This window comes from Geotrypetes seraphini, chromosome 9 (genome assembly GCF_902459505.1).
Source record: "Geotrypetes seraphini chromosome 9, aGeoSer1.1, whole genome shotgun sequence".
Taxonomy (NCBI): domain Eukaryota; kingdom Metazoa; phylum Chordata; class Amphibia; order Gymnophiona; family Dermophiidae; genus Geotrypetes; species Geotrypetes seraphini.
Genome location: NC_047092.1, coordinates 87,947,509 through 87,967,872, shown reverse-complemented (window position 1 = coordinate 87,967,872; position 20,364 = coordinate 87,947,509). Strand labels below are relative to the sequence as shown.

At 46.9% G+C, this 20,364-nt stretch overlaps 1 protein-coding gene across 4 annotated transcripts in view; it reads right to left on the bottom strand.

Moving 5' to 3' along the window:
* The window catches only part of MTPN (myotrophin), a 205,842-nt gene that overhangs the window by 12,931 nt on the left and 172,547 nt on the right, over positions 1 to 20,364 (bottom strand). For 3 of the 4 annotated variants that reach the window (XM_033958118.1, XM_033958120.1, XM_033958121.1), the window contains exon 4: positions 14,641 to 14,724. The exons of the other annotated variant lie outside the window; for it this stretch is intronic. In XM_033958118.1, the coding sequence (XP_033814009.1) occupies positions 14,641 to 14,724 (84 nt within the window). The remainder of the gene's footprint in view (positions 1 to 14,640; positions 14,725 to 20,364) is intronic. 4 annotated transcript variants of the gene reach the window in all.

Below are 20,364 nucleotides of genomic sequence, written 5' to 3'. Positions count from 1 at the left end.
CCATTCAGAAATTTTATGCAGACAACAAATTAGATTTGAACAAGATGGTTATGTTTACCTCTGATGGAGCCTCAGTTATGCTAGGCAAGAAGAGAGGGGTAGCAGCATTTCTTCGCCAGTTAATTTCACATTTGTCTGAACAACACTGTGTGGCACACAGAGAGGATTTGGGAATAGATGATGCATGGAATGATATACCATTGATGAAGGAAATAAAAACTCTGCTGAGAACTGTTTACACAATTTTCTGCAGATCATCTGTCAAGAAGGATAAATTTGAGGCCTTGGCCAAAGCTGCTGAAGCAGAAGTGATTGCATTCAGACCACTCAACAAAGTTTGGTGGTTATCCAGGCATTTTGCTGTCAATGCTTTGGTTTTGAACTATGATATTTAGTGGAATACTGTAGAAAACAGGTTGATGAGAATAATGACCCGGTCCATAAATACTGCCTAGAGAAACTACAGAATCCAGAACACCATGTTGCAATTACAATATTGAATTATGTATTATCAGAATTAAGCGACTTGTGTAAACTTTTTCAAAGAAGTTTGCTGTCTACTGTGGAAGCCTTTCAGTTTGCAAAGGCAAAAATAAAGAAACTCAGATCACAGTATCTTGGAGAGAAACCTCACTACACAGAAAATGCCAGCCATTTGTTTTCGTCATTTCAGCACCCAGTGAACACAAAGTCAATAATTAAGTTAATTCAGCAGACATGTGAACATTTGGATAATAGATTTCCAGATGAGGAATTACAGTATTTGACAAAGAATGTTTTTTAACAGCTATGAACTTAGAGGATTATACATTTGGTCTTGAGCAGATGAAGAGGCTTGGAAACCGATACCATGTTCTTCTGGAAAAAGACAACGAAGCATTCCAGAAATAACTTTGTAAGCAGTTTCCAGAATTTAAATTGATTGTTAATGAGAAATTGCAAACTGGAGCAGTTAAGACATTTGCAGATCTAGTTGCATTCACAAAACAGCAGGATCAACTTCAAGACTTATTTTTGCTTCTGGATATCTGCGGTACATTCCAGGCTTCAAGTGCTAACTGTGAAAGAGGATTCAGTTTGATGAACAACATAAAGACAAAACACAGAAATAGACTAGATGTTGAGCATCTGGACAATTTAATGAGAATAAAGCTCTTTTTAAATTCTGGACAAACTGTAAATGCTGAAAAGGTCTACAATGTTTGGAAAACTGAAAAGAATCGAAGAGAATATTTGTGAAGATTGAAGAACTGATGATATTACATAATTAAAAAACTTTAAGTAAATTGCTATTCTTCTAAGTTTTGAGTATTTAACCCTCACACAATCTCACGGGCACTTGTTTCAAGTTTATTGAGATTTTGATTTAAATGCAATATCAAATATTTTCAATGTGTATAACAAAAATAAATTTGGGGAAATAAATAAAACCATTTGAACAATAAACATACAAACATATCCATAGATGATTAAAAATACATAAGGAGTACAAGGATAAACTACATTTGTTTAAAAATGCGTCCTCCGCACCTGCTCATAAATTTGTGGAGTATGTAACTTGTCGCTCATGCATATTTTTTTTTGCACACACCTCATCAATCGTTAGAGGGAACACTGGTCCTGGAGCGGCTGAGTCAAACCCCTGAATTTAACATTGAGATGCTGTGGGGTGATTTGAAACGGGCTGTACATGGAAGAATTCAAACTGGCAAAGTATTGGCAAATTATTTAAGAGCCAAGAAAAGTCTACTCATTTTGGCCGTTTGCAATGCAGATGCAATTTTTCTTCTTGGACTTCTACTCTGAAATTAATACTTCACAAAAATCGCCAATCCAACAGCAGATAATTTTCTTTATTCACTAAATAAATTGATACTATCTACTGATATGGCTAAATATCTTAATTTACCCATATCAAGTTCTGAGATTTATACAGCCATCAAATCTCTGAAAAGAAACAAAGCTCCTGGAAATTATTGCCTGAGCACTGATTTCTACAGTGATACTGCACCATCTCTTTCATAAATTACTTAAATTATACTCAGAAATCCTTTCTGCAAAACAAAGCAGAGACGCTTTTACTGAAGTCACTATTATAGTCCAAGGAAAAGCCTGGCTGAGATCCTCTGCTATTAAAGAACTATAGATGCATTTCTTTCCAAAACTACAACTGCCAAAATGTCAAAATCTTGGCAGAAAGGCTCTCAAAAATTATTCCAAGCTTGATACATTCTGCACAGTTAAGGGTAAACTGTCAGCAGACAATATGAGAGTTTTTTTCCATGTCATTCAAGTTGTTCAGCACAAGCAGACCTTCTGAGATGCTGTTTCTCTAGATATGAGAAGTACTTATAATTGGTTCCAACTTGGTGATACATTCATTGACATGGTCTAACCCAGTGTTTTTCAACCTTTTTTGGGCAAAGGCACACTTGTTTCATGAAAAAAATCACGAGGCACACCACCATTAGAAAAAGTTAAAAAATTTTACTGTGCCTATATTGACTATATATAAATATATAGGAATCAAATAAACACAAAGTATTTTATAATGCTGCCACCGCCACTGGGGAATAGGCTGCCACTGCCGCCATCGGGAACAGGCCGGCACCGAGTTCTCCCTGCTTCTCTTCCCCGCAGGGCCGACCAACTCTCGCCACCCGTCGTCAATTCTAACGTCGGAGAGGACGTTCTAGGCCAGCCAGGCAGCGATTGGCTAGCCCAGAACGTCCTCTCCGACGTCAGAATTGACGCGAGTGGCGAGAGTTGGCCGGCCCCACAGGGAAAAGCAGGGAGAACTTGGCGCCGGCCTGTTCCCGATGGCGGCGGTGGCACTCAAGTGGCTAAAGAGCCGCAGTTTTCCGGCCTAGGGACAACACTGGAGGGTGGCCAGCTGAGCACCCCCTTGGGACGTAAACCCGGGGGGGGGGGGGGGGGGCAGACCGCCCCCCCCACCCTGGTATGCCACTATCTGTACCTCACTCCCTCTCCTTTCTTCTATTCCCCGTGTACACAACCATCTCTTTCCCTCCCTTCCTCTCTCCAAAGTCCATGCCTTCTGTGTCCAAACACTCATTCCCTCCCCCACCTCAGCATCTCTTTCCCTCCCTTCCTCTCTCCCAAGTCCATTTCTTCTGTGTCCAAAAACGCATTCCCTCCCCCACCTCAGCATCTCTTTCCCTCCCTTCCTCTCTCCCAAGTCCATGCCTTCTGTGTCCAAAAACCCATTCCCTCCCCCACCTCAGCATCTCTTTCCCTCCCTTCCTCTCTCCCAAGTCCATTTCTTCTGTGTCCAAAAACGCATTCCCTCCCCCACCTCAGCATCTCTTTCCCTCCCTTCCTCTCTCCCAAGTTCATGCCTTGTGTCCAAAACGCACTCCCTCCCCCCTTTTGTGTTCCGTGTTTGCCTCCCAGCCCATCTTTGCAACTTTCTCAGCAAAACGAAGCTGAAGCCGCGAGGCTTGTCTTCTGCTTCCTGCCTGCCCTGCCGCACACAAATAGCCGAACGGAAGTATTCTCCGACGTCAGCGCTGACGTCGGAGGGCAGGCTTTGCTTAAGCCCTCCCTCCGACGTCAGCGCTGACATCGGGGAACGCTTGCGATCGGCTATATATTAGCTGCAGGGCAGGCAGGAACAGAAGACGAGCCTCGCGGCTCGAGATGTATTGAACTCCGTGGGTCCCCCGTCCAGCTCTCTCCTGTCCACGTGGGGCGGACCGCCCCTCTCCCTAGACTGGTGGTACTGCCCTGATGGCGGCCCTGACCGTACGGCACACCAGGCAACATCTCGCGGCACACTAGTTCACTTCCTTATATGTTGGTGGGAGCTCTGTGGGCTCTCACTTTGGGGGAGGGGGGGTGGAGGGGTGGGTTGGTGGGGATGGGAGGGGGATATGGGGACAAATATGGTGGGGTTGGGTCTGCATTTTTTCTGATTTATTTGGATTATGGAGGGGTTTAGGTTGGTCTCTTATAATATCCGGGGTCTCAATTCCCCCAATAAGAGACGGGCTTTTTATAGAGAACTGCTTAGACTGCGGGCAGATATCTGTTTTGTCCAGGAAACTCATCTACTTCAGTCCCATGAATCACTGGTTATAGATTCTCGATTCCCCCAGGCCTTTTGGGCCTCCCGGGTAGGCACTTCTAAGCGGGGAGGGGTGGGGATTATTATTCGTAAGGGGATTCGTTGTGAAGTGAATAGGGTGGTGCGGGACCCTCAGGGTAGGTATATAATGCTGGAGGCTCTGACTGAGGGGTGCTTGTACTCCCTGGTTAATATCTATGCCCCCAATGAGGGTCAGGGGGCCTTCTTTCATGAGTTGGTGCCTAAAATTCTTCGGTTTAAGGGGGGTGCCCTGGTTTTCGGTGGGGATTTTAATCTTACTGTGACCCCTCATTTGGATAATTCGGGGAGGGCAGATCTTTATGGGAGGAGGGATTGTAAACTGTTACGGGAGGCGCTGACTGCCCTTAATGTGGTAGATTGCTGGCGGTGGATGCATCCGTCAGTTAGAGACTATACTTACTTTTCTGGGGTGCACTCCTCTTACTCCAGAATTGATTATGTATTTGTGGAGCGGGGATTGCTTCGTCGGGTGGAGTCAGAGGGGATTGAATCACTTACGTGGTCGGACCAAGCTCCTGTTTGGACACGGTTCTTGGGGGAGGGGGGTGGTTCGGGACAGAAATTCTGGCGTTTCAATGACAGTCTGTTGGATGACCCGGAGGTGGGGGTTCAGATAGAGGGATGGCTGCAGGAGTATTTGGAAGTGAATGGGGAGTGTGGGGCATCGATGGAGGCTGTTTGGGAGGGGTTAAGGCTACCCTTAGGGGCAGATTGATTGCTCTGGCTTCTGCCCGGCAGCGTAAATGTAGGGAAGCTGCAGCGGCTTTGCTACTGTTGATAGGCAGGTTAGAGAGCTTACATAAGCGTAGACCTTGGGATATAGAGTTGCGTGGGCGATTGCTTCAAGCTCGCCGTGATCTCCAGGCTTTGGACTTGGAGCGTTTGCAACTTAATTTGCAGCTCCTACAACAGAGATATTTTGAGTTTTCTAATAAAGCTAGCCGATTGGTTGCCCATCGTTTGACAGTGCGGCAGACGCGCAATCAGATTCGATTCGGGCGGCTTCTGGAGAGTTGTTGCGGAAAGATGATGCTATTCGTGCACGCTTTGTGGAGTTCTACTCCCATCTCTATACTCCGGAAGAGACTGGGTCCTTGCAGGACCTAGATGCCTATTTAACTTCGGTGGTGATGCCCAAGATTGCGCAGGATGATGTTGCTAGGTTGGACCGTCCTCTCACGCTGGTTGAGGCTCGTGGAGCGCTGCATTCTATGAAACCTGGTAAGTCGCCTGGGCTGGATGGCTTTACTGTTCGGTACTACAAATGTTTTCAGGATCTTCTGCTGCCTCCTCTGTTGCGCTTTCTTAATTCTTTGCAAGAGAATAGTGCCCTTCCATTTTTTATGCGATTGGCAGGCGTTACGGTGTTGGCCAAAGCGGGGAAGGACCCCCTTCAGTGTGCTTCTTATAGACCGATCTCTCTGTTGGGGGTTAATACTAAGATCTTCACGCGGATTTTGGCGGACAGATTGATGAGCTGGATTCCCCGGTTGATCCATTCGGATCAGTCGGGCTTTGTGGTGGGTAGGCAGGTGGGTGATAATACTCGTCGGGTTTATAACTTGTTTGAAAGGGCCAGGGGGGGGTGTGCGGGAGACTGTGTTTTTATCTATCAACGCTGAGAAGGCCTTTGATAGGGTCTCCTGGCCTTTTTTGTTTCGGGTATTGGATTCTGTGGGTTTGGGTCCGCGCATGCGGGACTGGATTCGTGTCCTTTATACTTGTTCGGTAGGTTGTATTAAGGTGAATGGGGGTTATTCTGAGACTTTCTCTCTTGCATGGGGAACGCGTCAGGGATGCCCTCTCTCCCCGCTCCTCTTTGCCCTGACGGTGGAACCCCTGGCGCAGCGGGTGCTGATGAATCGGGATATTAGGGGGGTTACTGTGCCGGGAGGGGACTATAAGTTGTCTCTGTTTGCGGATGATCATTTGTTTACAGTGGAGGATCCTGAGAATTCTTTGCCTGCTGTATTGCGGGAGTTGGATGCTTTCGGTAAGGTGTCGGGGTTTCGCGTTAATGTTGGGAAATCTGAACTACTTAATATTAATTTGACCCCAGACAGAGTGACTTACCTACGGAACCGGTTTTCGTTTCGGTGGGTTCAGCATTCTTTGCGTTACCTTGGGGTTTATTTCGGACCGCCGGGAGTGGATCTTTATGATCTTAATTTCCCTCCACTCTTTCGTCGTATTCGCCAGGACTTGCTTAGTTGGAAAGATCAGTATTTTTCTTGGTTGGGTAGGGTGGAAATTGTGAAGATGATGATATTACCTTGTCTCTTGTTTTTATTTCAGGTGTTGCCGATCTGGGTGAGTAGGAGTACGTTGGAGGGGGTTCAACGGCATGTTTTTGACTTTATTTGGGCTGGACGGAGACCTCGAGTGAGCAGGAAAGTCTTATATTTGGGGAGGAGTGAAGGGGGGCTGGGGGTTCCCAATGTGGTAAAATATTATCAGGCTGCTCAGTTGCGCGCCTTTTTAGAATGGCAGACGCAGGACCCGAAACCGTGGGTGGAGATAGAGCAAAGTTTTTCTGACGGGGTGCCATTGTTGCATCGGCCTTGGATACCGGGCAGAGTGCGGTTTGCGGGAGAGTTGTCTTCGGTTGGCACTTCTTTACGGGCTTGGAATCAGACCCGAGGAGGCTTATTGTTGGGCAGGCGCCATTCTTGGTATACGCCGTTGCGACATAATCCGGATTTTATACCGGGTCAGGGTGAGGGACCGTTTGCTCATTGGGAGTCAATTGGTGTGGTTTGTGTGGGACAATTGTGGGATCCAGTTTTGGGCCGTATTCGACCCTTTGCAGAGCTCCAGGGCCGGTTTGGCTTTGGAGTCCGGGATCTGTTTCCTTACATACAAGTTGTTCATTACATCCGGACCTCGGGCCTCCTGGGGGACTTGAGGGGTGGCAAGACTCCCTTTGAGCTGTTGTTGGGGCCTGTACTCAGGAAGGGAGCGCTGTCTGCTATATACAGGTGCCTTAATTATCGGGGGGCTCCGCTTCCCTATATGTTGGCTTGGGAGGGTGATTGGGGATCTGCTATTTCTTTGGACACCTGGGGGACATCTGGAAAGAAGTTTCCTCGGCGGGTATTGCAGCTTTGTTGATTGAGAACGGATATAAGGTTCTTTTTCGTTGGTATTATACTCCTCAGGCTGTGGCTCTTTGGGGGGGGGGGGGTGCGAGTGTTCTTTGCTGGAGGGGCTGTGGGGAGGTGGGTACCTACCTTCATATGTGGTGGCAGTGTGTGCGAGAGCGTGAGTTCTGGACTGGGGTTTTCTCTCGGGTGTCCCGGATCCTTGATTTCCAGATTCCGGTTGATTGGCGGCATGCCCTATTATATTGGCACCAATTGGACCTAGCCTGTGGAGATTCTTTGTTTTGCAAGTTGGCTTTCACTGCTGCCAGGTTGGCTTTAGCCTCCTTATGGAATCAAGCGCACCCTCTCACGTGGAACATGGTGGAGCAGCGCTTGCTTACTTGGCAACTTCTTTACCACTTGACGGCCTTACGGCATGGCTACGCTCATATCTGGCGTCGTTTTCGGGCTTCTGTGGGGATTCATGGTAGGGGTGGAGGGGGGCTGTGAATTGAGTTTGAGGCTGAACTGGGGGGATTCGGACTGGGGGGATCCTCTTCATATTCCTCTCTTTGTATTGGGTTGGAAGATCCTTAACCTTATCGGGTGCTGTGGGTACTGTGTTTCGTCCCTGGGGGGTGGGAGGGGGGGGATTTGCCTGAGTTTTGGTGGGTTTTGTAGTTTGTTATTGTAAGTATGTGGGAATTGCACATGTTTTCTCTTGTTGGCAGCACTTTTGGGGTTTTCTTGATTGCAGTGTGTTGCTTTTTGTGTTTTTTGCTGCATATTATATGTATATTTTATGTTTTGTGTATATCTCAATAAAAGCTTTCATTTGAAAAAAAAAAAAAAGTTTGCTGTGCTGCACCACGCATGTGTGCCTCCTGCTCCACTAGAGGGCGCATCCCCTCCTCGTGGTCTCCAGTTCGTTTTTTTCCGTGGAGCCTAGAAGTCGTGTATTTTTAGGCTCTGCCCCAAGTGCCTTCTAGCACTGCAATTTTCTTGTTTTTCTTATTTGAAGTCGCTGTGCGTGTGTTGTTTTTCTCTTTCCTGCTTCGTTGCGAAGTCGTGCTTCAATTTGGTCAACCTGGGGGCTCCTGGGTTGTCGCGGCCGCATGGCCTCGTGGGCCACGGCCTGTTCATTTTTCTATGTCCCGGCCTTTGACCGGATTCAAAAAGTGCACCCGGTGTGATCGTCTTTTGTCCATCACTGATCCGCATAATTGGTGCATTCTCTGCCTGGGGGCCGACCATCCAACCGAGTCCTGCCCCCGGTGCGCTACTTTTCAACACCGGGCCCTCTGACGAAGAAAATCCCGCATGGCGGATCTGTTTGCCGCCGACCAGCCCTCGACCTCGGCCTCGAGGTCGGCCCCGGCCTTGACCTCGGCCTTGGGTACCTCGGCCCCGCCTCGAGACTCGACCTCGAAGACCTCGGGTTCGCAGAAGTCCTCGGCTCCGGGTAAGTCCCCTCTTCCTTCCTCAGGTTCCGCACCAACGAAGAAGCCAGCCTCGGGGACGCCGGCCGGACATGGTAGGAGTTCCTTGCCTACGGTCCCGGCGTAGTCCTCTAAGTCCTCGGGACGTGCCTCCACCACCCGGGAATACTCTAAATCGAGGTCGCTCTCGGTGGAGTGCACTGCGGCATCGGACATGCCCTCGATGTTGTCCGTGCTGGTTTTTCAGGACATGCTCCGGGCGATGATCTCGTCGGAGCTGTCCACTGTGCTAGCCCACCTTCACCCGGCCCCGACCTCGCGTGTGCCGGACCAGCCTGAGCCCTGTGTCGAGGCCCCTCGGGGCAAGGTGCGCCAGTCTCGCCGCCTCTCGTCCTCCTCGGATTCCTCGCCGAGGCGCTCGAGGCATTCTTCCCCCACGGAGCTCCGCGGGGCGACGCGTCTGTCTAAGCATGTCGAGTCCTCGAGCCGCAGAACTTCCAAAAAGGCCCAGAGTTCTCCTCCGATGCGGGGCTGCTCCCCGACATTTCGTACGGGATCGCTGAGGGTAGCTGAGTTATCACTCTCTAACCCTCGGATTCTATTGACTCCCCCTCGGTCCGGGGCTCCGGTCCGAGGCCCCAGGCTTTCGCCGAGGGTGTTCAGGGACAGGTCTCCGACTCGACGTTGGTCGGTGCCCCGTACCCTGGCGTCGTCCCCGAGGGGCTCCTCGAGGCGACGCAGGTCCTCGACCCCGGAACGCTTCCCAAGTGTCTGCCCGGTCTTGGAGCGCGGGTCAGAGCGGGAGCCTCGTTATTCGAGGGAGGCTTCCCCGTCCTTTTCCATGAGGCGGAGGTCACGTTCGCCGTCCCCTCACAGGGCTCCAGGAGCGTCTCGCCCCTCTTTCACTCGATTTGTCCAGGATATGGGTCGCACACTTGACTTAGACCTTCAGTCCGACTCGAGGTATTCTAAAGAGTATCTGGCGGAGCTGGATATGCCGTCTCCGCCTAGGGAGTCCCTTCGCCTGCCATTGAACCCTGTGCTCCGGCAGACCTTTATCAGGAACCTGGAGACTCCCTACATGGTGACGGCTGTCCCCTCCAAGATGGAGTCAAAGTACCGTACGATGCCTTGCCCGGGGTTTGAGCAACCGCAGCTTTCTCACCAGTCGCTGCTGGTGGAATCCTCTTTGAAAAAGGCTCACCCCTCCCGGGTCTCTGCGGCGGTCCCTCCGGGTCGAGAGGGAAGGACCCTAGACAAGTTCGGCAGGAGGCTATACCAGAACTCGATGATGGCCTCTAGGGTGCAAAATTACACCTTTACATTTACGTCCTATCTGAAACACCTGATTGGATTATTGGGGGCTTTTACGGCGGATTTGCCAGCCTCCCGTCGAGGGGCGTTTGGCCTGCTCTTAGAAGATTTCTCCAATCTACGCCTCCATCTGTTCCATGCGGCCTATGATGGCTTCGAACTTTCCTCCAGGGTAGCAGCCTTTGCTGTGGCCATGCGTCGGCTGGCTTGGTTGCGCCTGGCTTGGTTGGACCCTAACTTACAGGATAGGTTGGCAAACCTATCCTGTGTTGGCAAGGAGTTATTTGATGATACCATCGAAGCAGCTACGAAGCACCTCTCGGAGCATGAGAGGTCCTTTGCTTCTCTTGTTTGGCCTAAACCTAAGCCGCCCACTTCCAGGCCTTTCCGGGCTCTCCCGCGCCGCTACCCACTTCAGCCTTTTCGCGGCCTCCACCCAGGCGTCAGCAGGCTCATCCTAGGGCTTTGCCCAAGTCCCAGCCACCTACAGCTGCCAAGCCGTCCCCATCTTTTTGACGGGTTGCGCGGATGGGGGCTGGCCCCCTCCGCCAGGCCTTCTTCCCATCGGGGGCCGTCTCAGAGCCTTTTACCCTCGTTGGGAGGCCATCACTTCGGACGCGTAGGTCCTTGGCGTGATCTCATCCGGGTACTCTCTCAACTTTCGGGAGATTCCTCCCGACAGCCCTCCAAGTGCGTGTCCTCCCAATCGGGTGCAGTTGCCCCTCCTTCTCTCGGAGGCTCGCGACCTTCTTCGCCTGCGGGCGGTGGAGGTGGTCCCCCTCAGTCAACAAGGACGGGGGTTTTACTCCCGTTACTTCTTGGTACCGAAGAAGACGGGGGACCTGCGCCCGATCCTGGACTTGAGACGCCTCAACAAATTTCTGTTGCGGGAAAAGTTCCGCATGCTTTCCCTTCCAATTCTTTATCCCCTGCTGAACGAGGGCGATTGGCTCTGTTCCCTCGATCTGAAGGAGGCCTACACCCATGTTCAGGTGCATCCGGCTTATCGCTGGTTTCTGCGGTTTCAGGTGGGGGACCTCCATCTGCAATATTGGGTCCTCCCCTTTGGTCTGGCCTCGTCCCCTCGAGTCTTCACGAAGTGCCTCGTAGTGGTTGCGGTGGCCTTACGGTCCCAGGGTCTGCAGGTGTTTCCCTACCTGGACGACTGGTTGATCAAGGCTCCATCCAGGAAGGGGGTTATCTCAGCGACCAGACAGACTATTATCTTCCTTCAGAGTCTGGGGTTCGAGGTAAACTTTCCGAAATCCCAGCTGTGCCCCTCTCAGTCCTTGCAGTTCATCGGGGCCGTGATGGACACGGTTTGCCTCCGGTCCTTTCTTCCTCCTCTGCGTCTGGCGGCGTTGGTAAATCTGAGTCGCCAGATTTCGCTACACACCTCAGTCTCGGCGCGCCAAATGATGACTCTGCTGGGCCATATGGCATCTACCGTCCATGTCACACCGTTTGCCCGTCTACATCTGCAGGTTCCGCAATGGACGTTGGCCTCCCAGTGGCGTCAGGATCAGGACTCGATCGCCCGTCCCGTGACGGTGACTCCTTCTTTGAAACAGTCGCTCCGTTGGTGGACCAACTTTTCCAATCTTTCCAAGGGTTTGCTATTTCTCGCCCCTTCGCATCAGAAGGTCCTCACCACGGACTCCTCGGAGTATGCTTGGGGGGCTCATCTGGATGGCCTGCGCACTCAGGGGGTGTGGTCAGCAGAGGATCGACGCTGTCACATCAACGTCTTGGAACTTCGGGCCATTTATCTAGCGGCCGTGGCCTTCCAGCACCTGCTTCATGACCAGGTGGTTCTGGTTCGTACCGACAATTAGGTGGCAATGTATTATGTAAACAAGCAAGAGGGAACGGGGTCCTGGTCCCTCTGTCAGGAAGCTCTTCGGCTCTGGGAGTGGGCGATTTCCCAGAACATCTTCCTTCGAGCGTTTTATATTCAGGGGGAGCGGAACTGCCTGGCGGACAAGCTCAGCCGACTTCTGCAGCCGCACGAGTGGTCACTGCATTCTCAGGTCTTACGACAGGTGTTCAACCGGTGGGGGACCCCTCAGATAGATCTGTTCGCCTCCCCCGTCAATCACAAACTGCCTCTCTTCTGTTTCAGGATGTACTCCCCGGACCGTCTCGAGGCCGACGCCTTCCTCCTCGATTGGGAGGGGAAGTTCCTCTACGCATTTCCGCCGTTTCCTCTGATCTTGCGGACGCTGGTACATCTCAAGTCGGTGCAGGCCACTCTGATCCTGATTGCTCCTCGATGGCCTCGCCAGCCGTGGTTCTCCCTGCTTCTTCAACTCAGTGTCAGAAAACCGCTGCTTCTGCCGGTGTTTCCCTCTCTGCTATCTCAGAGTCGAGGTTCACTTTTGCATCCCAATCTTCAGTCTCTTCATCTGGCTGCTTGGTTTCTTTCCCCCCGACTCCTTTCCCTGTGTCTCAGTCGGTCCGGGAAGTGTTGGAGGCTTCTCGTAAAATCTCGACTCACCTTTGCTACACTCAGAAGTGGACGCGATTCTCGTCCTGGTGTTCCTCTCATCATCTGGAACCAGAGTCAGTTCCTGTGTCTGAGGTTCTGGAGTATTTACTTCATTTGTCTCAGTCCGGTCTGAAGACGACTTCTATTCGAGTACATCTTAGTGCGATTGCAGCATTCCATCAGCCCCTTGAGGGGAAGTCCCTTTCACTTCCCCCCTGGTTTCACGTTTCATGAGGGGTTTCTTGAATGTTTATCCTCCTCTCAAACCTCCTCCTGTGGTTTGGGATCTTAATGTGGTTCTGGCTCAACTTATGATACCTCCGTTTGAGCCTCTGGATAGGTGTCATCTCAAGTTTCTCATTTGGAAGGTGATCTTCCTGCTTGCTCTCACTTCTGCTCGGAGAGTTAGTGAGCTGCAGGTGCTGGTGGCGGACCCGCCTTTCACTGTATTCCATCATGACAAGGTGGTTCTCCGCACTCATCCTAAGTTTTTGCCTAAGGTGGTGTCTGATTTTCATCTTAATCAGTTCATTGTTTTGCCTGTGTTTTTTCCCAAGCCCCACTCTCATCCTGGGGAGGTGGCGCTTCACACTCTTGACTGTAAGAGAGCGTTGGCTTTTTATCTTCAACGCACTCGGTCTCATCGGACGGTTCCTCAATTGTTTTTGTCCTTTGACCCTAATCGGTTGGGACGCCCAGTTTCCAAGCGCACCTTGTCTAACTGGTTGGTTGCTTGTATTTCTTTTTGCTACGCTCAGGCTGGTCTCGCGCTGCATGGTCGAGTAACGGGACATAGGGTCCGAGTGATGGCAGCTTCTGTAGCTTTCCTCAGGTCCACGCCTATTGAGGAAATTTGCAAGGCTGCCACGTGGTCTTCGGTTCATACTTTTACCTCACACTACTGTCTGGATACACTGTCCAGGAGCGATGGCCGTTTTGGCCAATCGGATTTGCGTAATCTGTTTTCTTAAATTGTCAACGTCCCTCCGTCCCTCTTTCATTAGCTTGGAGGTCACCCACATGTGAGAATATCATGCCTGCTTGTCCTGGGATAAAGCACAGTTACTTACCGTAACAGGTGTTATCCAGGGACAGCAGGCATATATTCTCACAACCCGCCCTCCTCCCCGAGGTTGGCTTCTTTGCTTGTTATGTGAACTGGAGACCACGAGGAGGGGATGCGCCCTCTAGTGGAGCAGGAGGCACACATGCGTGGTGCAGCACAGCAAACTTGAATCTTCAATCAAGTTTGCTTGAAAAGCTGTCCGCGTCGGGGCTCCGTAGATGACGTCACCCACATGTGAGAATATCATGCCTGCTTGTCCTGGGATAAAAACGTATTTTGGTTTTTCAAAATTCGCAAGTATTCCTAGAACGGAACCCCCGTGAATTTCCGGGGAGTACTGTATATCTTTTACTTTTGGTTTATACGACATTTAATTGCAATGTACCGGTACTTGTTCTTTTATTAATATATGCATGTGAAGTTACATGTTTTTGTGGGACTGTTGACTTATTTATATGAAATAAATAGCACACACAAAAAAAAGTCAGTCACTGAGGCCCTATAAAGCAAGTCTGCTATAACACTCAAATCCGGAACTCATACAAGGGTCTTACCTAGAGAAAGGCAGAACTGAACATTTTGCAAGTAAGCCATAGAACATTCAAATACCTATTTGGAAAACTAAACAAGTCGCACAGAAACTTCATGCTAACAGAATTTCAAGCTCAGTCTTACTCAGAATAAAAAAAGTTATCTGGTTCTGTGTACAACAAAAATAAAAAGATGTATATAAAACCAAATTAAACTCAAGAAGCTAAAACTAGAAAGAGGTACCATATCTCCTTGTATTATGCAAAACATAAAGAGAACAAATATACATGCCAAAAAACTGATATAGACCCATCACTAAATTGAATGCACAATCATTTTTATTTTTCTAATTATATTGGTCTTGTGTTTTGTCCCTCAACTCTTTCCAAGATCTGCCATGTCATTTTTTTTTTCTTTTTTCTCCAACAAACCTGTCAGATCTTTTCTTTACAACTTTCTTTTATTTTTTGTACCTCTAGCCACACAGATTTTATTCGTTACTATCAAGTCCTGTTTCCAGTTTCCAAATTTTATTCTAATCAACATGAGCAGAGCAAAGCAATGCTGAGAATAAAAAAGTAATAGCTCACCTTTGACAAAAGCAACTTCACACAGCGTGCATGGCCCTCATAGCAAGCAGACAGAAGGGGAGTGATACCATGTTTATCTGGAGCCTATGAGTAGAAAAAGTAAAGCAAAAAGATCTTTTCACTGTTTTCATCATTATGAGTTGGATACAGCCATATTCAAAGGTAGTTAGAAATTCTCTCAAGGAGCATGTGTACTCTGGTAAAGGAATGCCTTGAGTGCTATTTCTGCCCTCCAATAGGAAAGGGTTTTTCTTGGTCACTGCAGTGACGAAAGTGCCCATCTTAAGCAACTATAAGGATTCCCAACCCCTGAGGAAAAAGGGTAAAACTGAGATGAGTGTTGGGGTCCCCACTGCAATGAGTCAAGCACCTGCATAGCCATATGAAAATGAAATGCTTTAGGTAGTTTCTTGGTGCCTGACATAGTATGAAAGGTAGCCACTGAATGGAAGTGTTCAGGAGAATAAATATTAAGTACCACCAAAACTTTATGTACTTCTTTTTTGATACCTTTAATTCTGTATGGGTGCTATGGAAAGATCTTTCACTATCTGAACTTGTGAGTATTTACCTACTGGAAAAGTAAGTCTTAAAATTAGGGGGCAAGAAGAGTATCAATTTAAATAACAAATTCTATGTTAATTTAAAAAAGCAGAAAAGATGTAAAAAAAAGCAGAGAATATGTAAAAAAAAAAAACTTTGTTTATATTCAGCTTCCAAATATCCACATCACCACCACCCACTCAACCCCTTGGCTGAAATCATTTAAGTTATACTTTTAAATAAGCCAATTAAGACAGGAAGAACATTTTTGTGTCATAAGAGTTACTGGAAGATTAGGTTTATACCTTCGATAATTATCTTCTTTTTGTTAGTTCCTGTAGGATTCCATATGCTAGGTGTTCAATCCCAACCCACAACGTGGGAGATGCAGAATTCACAAAAACTTTTCTGAGCACATGCTCTATCCCCTTAGCCTGAGAGCTAGCAAACATATCCGGTTAAGTTCCAACGTCAAGCAACATACCTGAACAAATCCATGACATAGGGGTACGGGGGAGGATCCCCAGCAACTTAAGTAATTCTGGAATTGGTTTGCCCTACAAAATATTAACAAGCGATAAACAGGTACAAAGGCAATTCAGAAAAACATTGAGGAACAATGTAGAACTAACCTGCTGTGTGCAACGAGCATGCCAAGAAAGGCCTTCGGTAATGCATATACACACAGAAAACGCTCTACATCAGTGTTCTTCAACCACCGATCCATGGACCAGTGCCGGTCCACAGAGATGACCACAAAGAGACTTCCCTGAGCAGAGAAGGTTTAGAGGCCCAGGGTTAAGGAAAAACCCGGGGGAAGCTGAGAAGACTGATAAGGATTGCTTGGGAGAGCTGATATGGTGAGTGTTGTACGTAGTTGGATGAGAAGCCTGCTGAATATATTGGAAGTTTGGACAGTAAAGGTGCTGGCTAAGGTAAGCCAATGTTTATTTGGATGAGGCTGTCTGCTGAAGAGCCTAACACTGCTGTGAAAGGAACAGCTAATGTCTGGTGTGGCTGAAGTAAGCCACACAGGTTTTGAAATTGCTAAGAGCTGATTAACTGATTAAATAGCACTGAATGAGAATTGATATTGGCTTTAAAACAAACTGTTACACTAGACTAAGAGGCTGAATTTAAAAATATAGAGCTTGTAAAGGAAAAGACAAGTCCTGTTCATTATACTGTGTTTCCATGAAAATAAGACAGTCTTACAGTATATTAATTTTGGACCCAAAAAGCATAGGTCTTATTTTTGGGGATGTCTTTTTTTTCATGTACAATGATCATCTCTCCCTTCCTCTCCTTCACCCCAATTCTTCCTATTTCCTTTCTCTTTCCCACATGTGCATCTTTCCTCACCCATCCCCTTGTGCAGTATCTTTCTATCCCTCCCTCCCATCCCTTGCAGCTTCTATCCCTCCCATACATCGTGCAACAGAACCCTTGCAGCTTCTAACCCTCCCTCCCTCCCCTTGCAACTTCTATTCCTCCCTTCCTCCCAATCCCATGTAGCATCTTTCTACCCCCACCCGGGCCATGCCGACCCAACTCTCTCTCCCATCCGAAACGCGAGACCAAAATAAATACCTTATAACAAACCACCAGCGTCAGCAGCAATCTAGACAGGCTGTTCGTGGCCTTCTATCACCCATGGTTCCTCTGCCATGTTGCTGATGACATAATCGGCAACGTGGAAGAGGAACCCTGAGCGATAGAGGGTCACGAAGCAGCCTGTCTAGATTGCTGCCGATTTGTTATATGATATTTATTTGTCTCACGGTTCGGATGGGAGGGAAAGATGGGTCTGTGGGGGAGGGGGAGGTGCGCTGCTGCTGATGACTAGGGCTTATTTTCAGGGTAGGTCTTATTTTTGGGGAAACATGGTACCTTCAAGAGTGTCTAGAAGTGTATATGTGTATGAATACAGAGAGGGTTGTTAGAAAATCTGGCCTGGAGCACTGCAGGTCTTGGCAATGTGATGGGAAAATGACCGTTTGGCTTGTCACAACAATATTGTGAGGATATGGCAAACTGTCTAAAAAATCAGTGGCGGAGAAAATAAAGGCGAAAGAGTTGGCGTTCGTATAATATAAAAAAACCCAAGAGGAGTGCAGAAAGGACTACAGGGTGAAACTGAAAGAAGCCAAGAGAGAGATGTCTGGCGAAAGCACAGGCGGAAGAACAAATGACTAAAAGGGAGACAAAAATTTTTTCAAATATATTAGTGAAAGATGGAAGATGAAAAATGGAATTGCTAAACTAAAAGATGCTGGGAACCGATATGTGGAGAGTGATGTGGAAAAAGCAAATGTGCTAAACAAATACTTCTGTTCTGTGTTCACAGAAGAAAATTCTGGAGAAGGACCGAGATTGTCTGGTAAAGTTACACGAGAAAATGGAGTAGATTCTGCACCGTTCATGGAGGAGAGTGTTTATGAGCAATTTGAAAAACTGAAGGTGGACAAAGCGATGGGACCAGATGGGATCCATCCCAGGGTACTGAGGGAGCTCAGAGAGGTTCTGGCGGGTCCTATTTGTTCAACAAATCTCTGGAGACAGGAGTGGTTCCTCCAAGCAGATTTACTTTCACGAAGGGCAAATCCCTGGGACAACTATTGATTCAACATAATCAATATATAGAATTGAAAGGGACAGGCACACATAAAAAATGTGGAATATGCTAATGCTGTGAATCCACAATAGAAGGAGAAGAATGGATAGATCTTCAAACAAAAATCAGGATTAAAGTGAATGATAACACCACATGTAAAACTGCAGGAGTAATATATATATTAGTTTGCCCTTGTAAGTTAGTTTATATTGGACGGACTAAGCACCCGATACATTTGAGAGAACATGCAGGCACCGATTGTCCAGAATTGGCTGCTAAAAAAGCATAAAATAACAGATGGAGAGTAATTGACAATATACAGGGGAGGGAGGGTGGAAATACGGAGGAGCTATTGAATTTTAAAGAACAGCGGTGGATCTACCAGCTGAATACGGTAGCTCCTTATGGATTAAATGAAGAGTTAGAATGGGGCTCTCTAATTTAACCGTAGGTAGTTAAAATAAATAATAATTCATAATGAAAGAGGGGAGATCATACACTGAGAGTGGATCTTTTCTTCCCGGTGAGGCAGGGATAGTTTAAAAAGTTTTCTCCTCCATGGATCAGCATGTAAATTAAAGAGAGGACATCAACATGTCACTCTCAGCTGTTTCCTTACATGGGGTGTTAAAAAGGGAATTTACCAAACTGCCGCCATCTTTACTAGTATAAAGTTGTGGTCAAGATCGATGGCGTTTCACTACTAGGTAGGAAAATATCTATAGAATGTCTATATGATATTTAAAGTGGTTTTATGTACGAGTGTTTTATATTTAATTATGTGTGCCCTGTTAATCTAGCTGTGTTTCCTTATAGGGACCCAGCCTTGAAAAAGCGTTTGTTGCGAAACATGTTGGCACAAGTAGTTCCTAAAGTGACCACAAAACTAAAGCTAAGTCTTTATGATTAAGAATAAATTAAGATAGAATTATTTAATAAGTTAAAGTTAAAACACATTAAATTATTGATTATGAATTGATCCAGGGAAGATTTTACACATCAGCTTAACGTAACGAAATAGTTTGAACGTGGAGTGGTGCATATGAAGATCAAAGTTAGCATTCAGGTGGCTTGTCTCTAAAGGGGGATTAAGTTGGTTGGAGGCTTTAAATTAATGAATTGAATGCTTACAAAGAAAAAATATTTTTGAATAGTGCGGTATTACCGATAATATTTAAAAGAGGCATGCTTAACACAAACCATGTTGTATGCAAATTAACAAGGTACATGAAGTTTCACAGTTAAGTTCAGATTGTTACTGTTTTATGATCCCCTTCCCTGTATCCATGCATTTTCATATACTCACTGCCACTGGCCATGAAGATCATGACAAGTGTATTATACACTGAGACCACATATTTATTAGTTAGTGACCAATGTCTGAAAGACATTCCTAATAGTCAGATAATACCATATAAATTTCTAAGCTTTATTAAAGACAAAAAAGAAAAGTACAAAAACCATACTTATTTAAAGTGCACATGCATACTGACAAAGATCAGGAAATCACATAAATTCAACTTTTAATTCAGTTTCTTGTACATGGTTTTGGAAAGTCTGGTCAATGTTTGGCAAAATAGCTTGGATAAGTGTGCTGTCTGCCTGATGAAGTGGTCATAGGTGCATTAAGGCCTGCAATAATATGCTGTTCAGGGATCCAGCATATGTCTCTGCGGGGAGGCCAGTGAAATGACTGTGCAGGACCTTGTGGATGCAAAAAAAATGAACCAGGATGTCGCATTCTTCCATTGAAATTTCATATACATGACCAATCCACCAAGAATTGTCATATATGCAAGCTAAGTATTGCCCAGGTTGAAAGCTGGATGCTTGAAAGGTAGGGACATGTATCAGTATCAGACTCTAAGACAATGGCAATGAATGAGCTGACGTCACTTGAAATTTTGCTAATGCAGAGTCTAGCAGTGTCTATGGGCTTAAACTGGTTATTTCCTCTTGTTCGAGCCACTTGGATCCTGAGCAGGTCTTATTGCTTCAATATCTTCCTTAGCAATGAAGCAAAATTTGATTACCAAGACAGATTTATTGCAGAATTCAATTAGATCCCTTGGCGTCAAAATTTGGTTATTGAGAGGGCGTTGTAAGCTGGCTTGGCTGTTCCCCCAATCCCATTACATGGAGATTTACCATGGCTGGTGCCCTGTTCTGTCTGCTGAGGAGTGGCGCTAATGGACAGGGGTTGCTAGGATGTGGCATGGATAGTGTGCAATATTTGTGCAAGACACCTACTTTTCATATGATTCTGAGTAAATCTAGATAATAATGCATTTATGGTAGACAGGGCAATACCCAATTAAGAGCCTATGAAAAGTTAGGTACAAAGATATAAAAAATTGAAAAAGGATTGCAGCCAAGGCTAGAAAAACACTGAGGATTAATAATAAGAATAAGTATAATATTCTCTTTATGTAAATTAGTTGCTGGATTAAGCAAGATCATAAGGGAAATTAGGTATATGTATATATAACACATTTGTAGAGGTATTAATCTTCCTCTCCTTCCTTTCTTTCTTTGTCTAAAATATTTCAGGTTTGCGCCTAAAATCC